This window comes from Lytechinus variegatus, chromosome 19, assembly GCF_018143015.1.
Source record: "Lytechinus variegatus isolate NC3 chromosome 19, Lvar_3.0, whole genome shotgun sequence".
NCBI lineage: Eukaryota > Metazoa > Echinodermata > Echinoidea > Temnopleuroida > Toxopneustidae > Lytechinus > Lytechinus variegatus.
In genome coordinates this window covers 22,356,609-22,366,774 of record NC_054758.1, presented here as the reverse complement: position 1 = coordinate 22,366,774, position 10,166 = coordinate 22,356,609, and the positions used below count along the sequence as shown (strand labels likewise).

Sequence of the window (10,166 nt, the reverse complement as noted above, 5' to 3'; positions counted from 1 at the left end):
TGGTCACGTCGCCCGAGCGTTGTTGGAGCGGTCGTGGAGCGGAGAGAAAAAAAAATCATCACCGCTCGCTACCGTTCATCATTTTCGATTTCAATTGTTGTTGTTTTTCGATTTTTGTTTTCAATTTTTTTATCAATTTTGTGAGCGAAATTCGACCCTCTTTCCCTACCGCTCCACGCCCGCTCCAACAACGCTTGGGCGGTGTGACCATGGCACAATTTGATCAACCAAATCAAATCCCCTTCCACTCATGCGCAAACGAAACTTATCATGGCGTTAGTATGGCGTGTGGAGCGTTGTGGCCCAGTGGATTAGTCTTCGGACTTTGAAACAGAGGGTCGTGGGTTCGAATCCCAGCCGTGGCGTAATTTCCTTCGGCAAGAAATTGATCCACAATGTGCTGCATCAACCCAGGTGAGGTAAATGGGTACCGGTAGGAAGTAATTCCTTAAAAAGCTGTGTGCGCTATGAACGCCTAGCTTAGCCGGGTAATATAGGAGCGCCTTGAGCACCTAACAAGGTGGATATGTGCGCAATATAAATACTCTATATTATTATCCAGACTACGCAATGTTGGTTCGGTGTATAGAACGGGACATTGCAATCCTCGTCTACAATGCATGTGAGAAATTGTGTGCTAAATGCATAATGTACATGTACATTATCAACTCTATGTGCATGCTAGATTTTAATTGCACGTTGTGTATAATAATTGTCATTTTAAAGTGGAATCAAACTTAAATAAAAAGCTGCCTTAGAGGAAATAGAAAACTCAGACAAGTAGCAAGGTGAAAGATTAAACTAATCGGACAAACAATATAAAGGTTATTTGTAATATTTGATAATCACTAACCCCAAAAGAGACTTCAGATTGGCCGCATTAATGAAAACATAGTACTGATCTATCTCATCTGGATCTGGATAGTTTTACGGATCAGTGAAAGCAACGAGGATACTTAAATGGCTAAAATGTCATTTCTTTTTCTTTTCAAAAGCTCTGTTCAGATTATATTTCTCTTTCATGAGGAGAGTACTTAAAACAATATTTTACCTTGGTTACATTTTGATCACTACCCCATCTGAATAAGTACTCATGAGAAAATCACAATCCCTGATAATAAAGTACACAGTCTATGGAAAAGTTGCCCCTATATAATTTACTTACCACTGGAGTTTTTTTAAATTCACATCTTTTTAAGGATCTCAATTTTCAAACAGCCAACACTTTATTATACCTTGTCAAATTTCTTTCAAACTTTCACCACATTCTATATTACTTATTTTTCTTCTCCACTCTCGCACACCATTTTATGACCAAAGTTAGATGTCTCAAGTATTCCTGTCCTGTAACATAATGTAGCCTATGTCTAAGGCCCTGTCCACGGAGGATTATCTATTGTTACTAGGGGTGCTGTGACAGTGCTCAGCACCCCCAGTAACAATAGACTCCGTGAATAGGTCCCTATAAATAGATACCACGTCATATCTTTCTCAAATATTTGCATTTGTTATCATTCATTCACTGGTGTTATGAAATTGAACTTTGTCGTGTGGCTATTATATTTCAAACACTCGAAGACTTACGGTATAATACAAACGTAAGTCGATTTCAATATATTCTTCAAGGTGAGCAAGGGCTTAGCTTCTGCAAGAGACATGGTGCATCGGGTGTATCAGGGTATGTGTGTATTCTAAGCTTCCAAAATGAAATTGGTGAACATGATAAAAGGATCAAGGATGAAGGAAACTGTTCATGCTACTAGAATCCGTGTGGTCCTCGTTTTGATAGTTGCCGCTTTCGTTTCGACAATTCCAAGTGCGTCTGGGGCCAAATTCCTTGCTACTCTGTTTCACCCTATGAGCCAAGGTTCACACAATGCCTTCGTTGGTCAAATCACAAAGGGTCTCGTGTCTCGAGGTCACAGAGTGACGGTCCTAGCTGCTGATACTCATGGCTTCAAAGGCTTCCAGAAAGATATATCATCTACAAGGATAGTTACTTTTAAGGTAGGACATGACTCGTTTCTTTTCAAATGCGTAAATCAACGACTAAATTCTGATATTTATTGCCGGGATCTGTTTCAAAAGTCATTTTCAAAATACCAGGGATGTGATTAAATAGGGAACCCATTATGAATTACAGTGGTATGCCTTTATATGGTCTGTAGAATGGGATATTTTCAGCCGCGTAGTATGTTCAGAGTACCAAGATTTCTCTGAACTGTTCAGCGAATTCTCAAGACCAATATGAAACTACCTCGTACCGACCCTGAATTCTTACAACCTCCATAACATGGTATACTAGTATGCCAAGAATTAAAATGGTTTTATTAATCTGTAAGACATCCCTCTTTTCAATAGAGATCAATTAAATGACAATCATTTTTTTAAATAACTATATCATTCCAGCTTTTTTAATGAAAGGGTAGGCCTATATGTATATAGGTCTATAACAGAAACATTTTGAAATGTGTTCAGGTTTTGCTACTCCGGCCTTTTCAGATATTCTAAAATTTCAGCCCTTTGTTCATCTCGCCTCCCTGTATCTCCAGACAGACGGGTCCGCTTCAGCGATGGCAGATATTGCGAACATCAAGCTCTCCAAAAGCCAAGATGAGGATAACTGGATTGAAACAGTAAGACTCCTAATGGCCGTTGGAAACGTCGGTAAGCAGAACTGTGCTGATATGTTCAACGATGATGATGTCATGAATGACCTCCGGAAGGAAAACTTTGACCTTCTTCTAGTGGAGATGTTTTTGCCCTGCGATGCGTTGTTGGCGGAATACCTGAAAGGTACGGCATTTCTACCTTGAATTTATTCATGCATCACGGAAGTAATCAGTAGATCTTTATTGGGTAGTTTGTTATTAGAACCCGGGGGCCACTTCCATCTGTCCATTGACGAGCGGATACCATGCGCGACCATGGGGTCTCGAAAAGCACCCTAAACACGTAATTTCCATATTCTGAAAATGTACCCCTTAACAAGTATTGGCGTGTGAAACCATACCCTTAACAAGTATTGGAAAAAAACGATACTCTTGGCAAATATTCCCTAAAATGAACCCCTAAACAAGTACAGGAATATTTTATTGTTATGCCACGTGTCCTCCGGTCGTCGGTTTTACCCACCTACACCTCGCGCAAATCGGACTCTAAACACGTAGTGTGTACGTATGTACGTGGCCTATTGTGAAAAAGACATAATTTTTACGTGTTTAATTAACCTATGACAGTCAGTCACTATACGTGAAAACGAAAACAATAATTATGGACAGGTTTTCATGATATTCTTACCATTGTCTGCAGTTCCATTCATCGTTATGACGTCATCATTTCGTTTTCCTGTTTTCGACGAGGATTTATACAACCTTGAAATCCCTTCTTCCTATGTCCCCCTGGGTTTGGGCGCTTTCACCGATGAGATGACGTTTGTCCAGCGTGTGCAGAACTTCGTCGGTCGCCATGTGATAGGGAAGATCATTCAACACATGATCTTCAGGTCTTATAGGTGAGTCATCGTAAGAAGATGAATTGATGTTACAGTCATAACTACAACGAAACCAATCTTAGACCATTCGAATTTCTCACTTCAGCATCTTGGAGATGAATGAAATGATTTATGACAAAGTCATGATAGTGTTTCCAGAATACTACCCCTACACTATATTCTCATTGCGTACTGGAATTGCGCTTACGTGGAAACGCATTAAGGGTTAAATTTTCAGAACGATGTCGAAAGCACTAACGTACCTCAGCCCGGGAGACTGGGGAAGGGGAAACGATGGGCCTGGATGACCTTTTTTATGAAATTATGATGACCTTTGGTCTCTTTATTTCAGTTCTCAGAAAATAATACTTGTCCCTCTCATTACGACAAGAACGAGATTCTCCGGAAGATATGCAAAGTTGGAAAAGCGGGTTATTTAAACTGATATCATGATATCAGTAGAAATGTTTGGTTACAAGCTTTCTCGTTCCTTTCCAAGTTCCTCCACTAGGCTTTGGATAGCCCCAGAAGGGAAAAAGGAGAAAAATCGTTTCCACTCTCAAACTGATTTCATCATCTTGTTAGTTTTATCTAAACGCTGGATTACTGTGTTACTTCTTGCTTACCTTCCTCTTTGCTGGTATCACCTCAGCTACAAATTTTACTCATCCCGGTGCAGACAATTTCTTCACTCTTTCCTCCTACCTCCCTTCCCTCATTATTTTGTCAATTTTGAATTCTATTGTCAATAAAAAGAGGGGTCAAAAATATACTAGCCCATCTTAACGGACCTCTCCATGTTCTTTTTCCATAGGGACATCCAGTTGAAACATGACATCGCACCATCATCGTCAATGAGAGAACTCATAGGACGTGCCGAACTCTGGTTATGCCATGTCGATTTCGCCCTCGAATTCCCCCATCCCACCGCTCCGAACTGGGTGATGCTTGCCGGCTTGACGGCGAGCGAAGGGACCAAGCAACTTCCGGAGGTAGGATGGATTTCATCGAGAATCTCTTATTACAAACCATGATATAAGGCTCTTATAATTGTGGCTTGGACCGATTATGCACCAACCGGGGGGTGTACTTGGTTATGATTAGACTGGGATGTGAGGCTCGGGGCTTGAAACTCTTATCCATTTCTAACATGTCTAAGGTTTATTTGACCGTGAACAGGTACCCATTTCTAAGGATTTTTCTCAAAATACAGACCCATGCCTAAGGATTTTTTTTTATAAAATATAGACCTATTTGGCAGATTAATTCTGCTTTTTTGTTAAGCAATGAGACCATCACATTAAAGGTTTTGTTTAACTTTGTGTTCATGGCCGATTAAAAAAATTCTCAAACAAAGATGAAACATGTGTACAATTGCATGTATTAGAACTAATAAATACTGAAAACAACCATTATTGAAAATGAAAAGCTAAAACTACAAGGCAAACCCCGATTTTGTAAATAGGCGTCTTATAGACGACTAAATAGTACACATAAGTATATGGGATAAAATTGAAATGGTGTTTCCGGTCACTTTATATTTCAATTATTGAAGCATTAAATAACTATATTTTCGAAGGCAATTTTTTCTGGGCTTCAGTTTTGTAACATATCACAGACACAGGTGACAAGTCTGACTTCTTGCTCAGATTTTTAAAAAGTCAAACCAATGTAACCAATCACTTTAAAAAGAAAAAATACATTGTGAAGTCTGTGACGTATAACTGCAAGTGACTTGACAGTCGACAGTACTCAGACATTACAAGACTCCGGGACGCAGACTTTCCTGTTTTATCAGACGATGCTGCTGCGTGCATTTGTACCATCAAGCATACTGTCGATCATGCATGCACAATGTATGTACGGTAGTGTAACTGTATAAGGTAGGTCGAGTGTGCCAGATATGCATAGAGTGACGTACCCCGGTGCCCATTGCTATCATACTAAGATGTGGAAATACTACAGGTAGAATCTATTCGTCCTGGGGTCCCGGTTACTCATACACTCGACCGGGATCAACGTAGACATTTCATGGGCATTTCCGGGGGGTTTTCCTGGGGATTCTTATAATATTCAGTTGAAAAAGAGGACTCATTGCTAAGGATTTCTTCCAATAGCAGTACCCATGTCTAAAGATTTCTTTGCAAAAAAATAACGACTCACTGAGCGGCACATCCTCGTATGTGATATACACGCCGCGAGTACCCCCCCCCCCGCGGCGGGACACTGACCATAAGAAACAGATACTGCTTTACAACCGTTATCCTAAGGCCCTTAGTCTTTTTATTGTTAGCCAAGAAAAACTGACTTTTCCAACCAAATTAATAATGCATTTCATTTATTTTATACATGCGAGTTCGTTCTTGTTAGTCTTATTTATGTTCCTTTTCCAGGATTTGGAAGACTTCGTTCAGGGGTCTGGAGAAAATGGTGTAATTGTTTTCAGCCTGGTAAGAAACTAAAATAACCAAGTCACTTAGTATTTGGATTAAATTCTGAAGTAATTCGTGAAGTTAGATCATTGACGAAGATAAATAATATGTGATAGTCTTTTTCTAGAAAATGAATTCATAAGATCTTATTTGGGAATGTATTAATTTGAACGTGGATTTTTGAAGAAAAAAAATTAATGTCATTAGCCAAGTAAGTTATCGGAAAATAACAGACATTGTCCTGTGTTTGCAAGCCCGTGTAACGTGGGTTCCAGTTCGCCGAGGTAAGGAAATGGTGGTTTAGTGAAAAACCCGTTTGGAAGTTCTGAATAAATATTTTAGAGCTTCCGAATGATTGCTAAGAACAATTGCTACTTCGCGAATGCTATGAGACACAAACGGTGATGCAATTCTCTACGACTATAAGTAGATTTGGATAATGATGAATGAAGAAAACCCTTGCTGTTGGAGCAACAGTACTATTGTTTGATGTCCTACCTTAGATGGAAACCTTTCCGGCATGACTCGATTTGACCATCCTGGATTGCTCTTTTCGCTCAGTACAGGGTTCGACTGAGATGAACCTTCTGAGCGAAGAAACCATCGAAACGTTTGCCCAGGTCTTCCGAGAGTTACCCGTGAGAGTTATTTGGAAATACGATGGTCCTGTTCCCCGTAACCTTGGCAACAACACACGCCAGATGCCATGGATACCACAGGCCGATCTTTTAGGTAACGAGATAAAAATACATAAATGTAGGCCTATACAATAATGGTCCCGAAAGGAAGGGGTGAGGGAGATTGACTAAAAGTCAAGTGTGACAAAGTCGTTCTTTTTTTATAATTATATGTTTTATTAGGAAATCAATATCAAATCACAAAATTTACAAACAATTTGTCTGATTGGCAAAAAATAAAAAGTTCCTTAAAAAAAGAAAAACAAGTAGCAGATATATATACAAAATCGAAATAATAGGCCAATTTCTTTTAGGAAGAATAAATAACAATAAAGAACAATGAAAGCATATTGAATGTAAAACCATACATGTACAACAAGAGCAGGCGAAATATTATGACTGGAATTTCAACTATCGAAAGTTGTGTAATAAGGCTTTGACAAGGGAGATAAAGCATTAAAATGCACAAAGTAACCAAAACTATATGGGATATAAATAATGAAAAACCATAGATATGCATCGAATATGCAGGAAGTTTAAAAGGTGAAACCCCATTTCTTAAAGTGAACTGGCAATTTATTTGTGACAAATTCGTTCTTTCCCAACCGCTTGCAATTATCCTTTAATTAACGCATGGTATGTACAGCTGTGCAGTCGTAAGTGTCATTTGAGCAATGCGCTTTGCATCGGCATTATCTTGAAAAAAAATCCATTCCTGAGGACACACTCAAAGTTTTGTGAAACAGTTCTGAAAGATCTACCTTCAGAATCATCGTAATATACAGATGCATTGATGTAAATTTTTAACCCAGGTAGAACAGTTGCTGCAATGGCTCAACTGAGCAGAGTGAACCTTCCAATGTCATTTTATCATGAATAATGTTTCGTTGTAATATTTGTGTTAATGCAGCTATATATCTTAGTGTGTATCAAGACTCTAATTCATGGAGGAGCATTTTCTATTTCATTTTCGAACTGAATGAGTTCTGCCCAAGATGAAGTTGGGAGGAGTTCCTCCATTTATGAATAAAAATGTTCTGCCATGCATCATAAACCAGTTGATATTCAATTAACGCTGATGTGCATTGATATCTTTCTAGTTTAAGTCAAAAAGGTAATGCATAATTTTTAAGTATTACTCGCACATCCACGTTCTTTAATACCATAAAGGTATCTCTTGAAATACGTCTGATTTTCTTACCAAGCTCATCCACAGACAAAACTCCTGGTATACCATGGGGGACTTGCCGGGGTCTACGAAGCCTTGCGGTTCCACAAGCCCATGGTACTTCTACCGTTGTTTGCTGACCAACCTGCGGTGGCGGCTCGGGTCGCCAAGAAAGGAATGGGGGTTGTCCTGTCGAAAAGCAACCTAACCGTTGAGGCAATAAAGTCAGCTATTCATCAAGTTCTTAGTGACCCAAGGTATGTATTGGTAGTGTTATAATCAATTCGATCTGTTCGAAAAGTTATATGATTCAGAAATTATGTTTCATATACTGAAAGTATTTAGCAGTTGTCAGGGCTGCGATACAGGTGGATGGGGTAAGTGGAGGGGAACATTTTTTTTTAATGGAAGAAAAAGGAACTGCTGTTTTTCCGATTAATTCTATTATACCCCTATTATTCAATGTTGCCCCCATGTAAAAAATAATAATAAACAAATAAATCTCACTGTCATGGCTAGTACAAGTCACTTGGATGGAAAAAAAATAAACAAAAGGAAGAAAATGTAACAGCTCTTTGGCCCGCACTTGAAGGGTGCCCGCCAAACTTAACCCTATCAAGGCCGGGGGCCTCGGAGGCCCCCCCCCCCTCAACGAATCGCGCGATATTTTCGCCGTGCGAAATTTTTTGACCGCGCCGCTCGCTGACTTTTTACTTTCAAGTCTTGCGCAACTTTTGAAACCAATTTTGTGTCACCCGGGTACGTGGTTACGAAATTACACAACATTATGTAAGTGCATGTCAGACCGAAAATTGCTCAAAAACGTGATTTCATGTACAAAGTCAATGCAAATTGTGTTTTCAACCAAAATTCATAAATGTATGATTATTTTTAGTTTTTCTAGTCTAAATGTATTCATTTTATGCTTTTTATGATCACAGAAGAGTCCCCAACAAATTTCATTGAAAAAACAATGAAAAACAAAAGGTCAAAAAAACAAAGAAATACATAAGAAATTGCCAAAAACAATATAATACATAAGAAAATGATTTGATATCACAATTTTTTTCATGTACACTTGCTAAGGACACCACAAAGAGTTTCTATACCAAAAATTAGTACATTTGGAGCTTTATTTAGGGAGTTAGAGGGAAAAGTATGATTTCGCATACTAATTACGCATAAATTAGCATAATCACTTAATAGCGATTCGCATCAAATAAATTACTATACAATCTTGTAGATTATGTCCCAGGCAACCTGCGTGCCAATTTTCGGCGCGATCACGCGGTCGACGGCCGAGATCATAGGGGGGGGGGGCCTCCCCCCCCGGCCATAGGAACTTCCAAAATACCCCGGCCTAGATAGGGTTAAATCTCACTACCAAGACTCACAAGTCATATGCTACACAACTCTGCTGAACCACTGTGATTCCTAACGAAATATTCTCTGTTTCCTCCATCAGTTACAAGAGCAACGTCGAGAAGTATGGATCCATCAGCAAAGACACGATCGCCAGCCCCTTGGACACGGCTATGTTTTGGATCGAGCATATCGTCAAGTTCGGTGGCTCACATCTGAAATCTAGAGCTGGAGAGATGAATCTCATCAGTAGGAACTCAATAGACGTAATATCGTTTATCTTTGCTATGATTTTGATGGCAATGTATGTTCAATATCTCATCATTCATTCCTGCTATCGCTGTTTGTGCAGGAACAAGAAGTCGAAATCGGATTGAAGATCAATGGTATTCTGCAAAGGTGTCGTGGCCGAGTGGTCTAAGGCGCCTGGCTATACATGGAAACTCCGGGGTTCGATCCTCGGCTGCGGCAGCTATGCCCGTGAGCAAGGCATTTAATCTGCGATGCTCTTTTATCCTGCTTTCAAATAAATGGAAATGCTAAATGCATTATTGCTAACTAGACGTGCACTTGTCGAATAAAAGAAAACCTATACAAAGTGAACATTTGCTTTATTTTTTTAAATCTAAGCAATTCATGAGTTTTCAACAACAAAAGCAAAAAATATGTAAATTAATAATGTAGTGTTATGCATCATATTAAAGATTGCCCCCCTTAGATAATATATTTGATTTGAGTTGCATTTCTTCGCTACTGGGTAAATCTCAGATTTTTTTTTCAAAAGAGTACAAAAAAAGGCATTACCCCTCCTCGAGACCTGTCAGTTCATCCTCTACCATGTCTACTATGCAGTTTACTCCTGGACCTTAAACTTCTACGAAATATGGTGAGTCCGCTTTCTCTTTAATTGCCCCTGATTCTCGTCAAAGATACCCTCTCACATACCTAGTCTGTATAGGTCAGCTCAAGACCCTATCTCTTTTTAATAGATAATATCCAATTGTGGGTCTGTCATTATTGGAGGTGCACAGCAG

At 39.2% G+C, this 10,166-nt stretch overlaps 1 protein-coding gene across 1 annotated transcript; it reads left to right on the top strand.

Annotated features, from left to right (window-relative positions):
- The first annotated feature begins 1,608 nt into the window (after window positions 1–1,608).
- LOC121405699 (UDP-glucuronosyltransferase 2B33-like) lies at window positions 1,609–9,587 on the top strand. The gene is made up of 8 exons (XM_041596617.1): window positions 1,609–2,007; window positions 2,553–2,796; window positions 3,313–3,514; window positions 4,308–4,485; window positions 5,887–5,943; window positions 6,492–6,657; window positions 7,808–8,027; window positions 9,236–9,587. The coding sequence occupies exons 1-8, from the start codon at window positions 1,705–1,707 to the stop codon at window positions 9,507–9,509; spliced, it is 1,644 nt and encodes a 547-aa protein (XP_041452551.1). The 5' UTR covers window positions 1,609–1,704; the 3' UTR covers window positions 9,510–9,587.
- The last annotated feature ends 579 nt before the right edge of the window (window positions 9,588–10,166 follow it).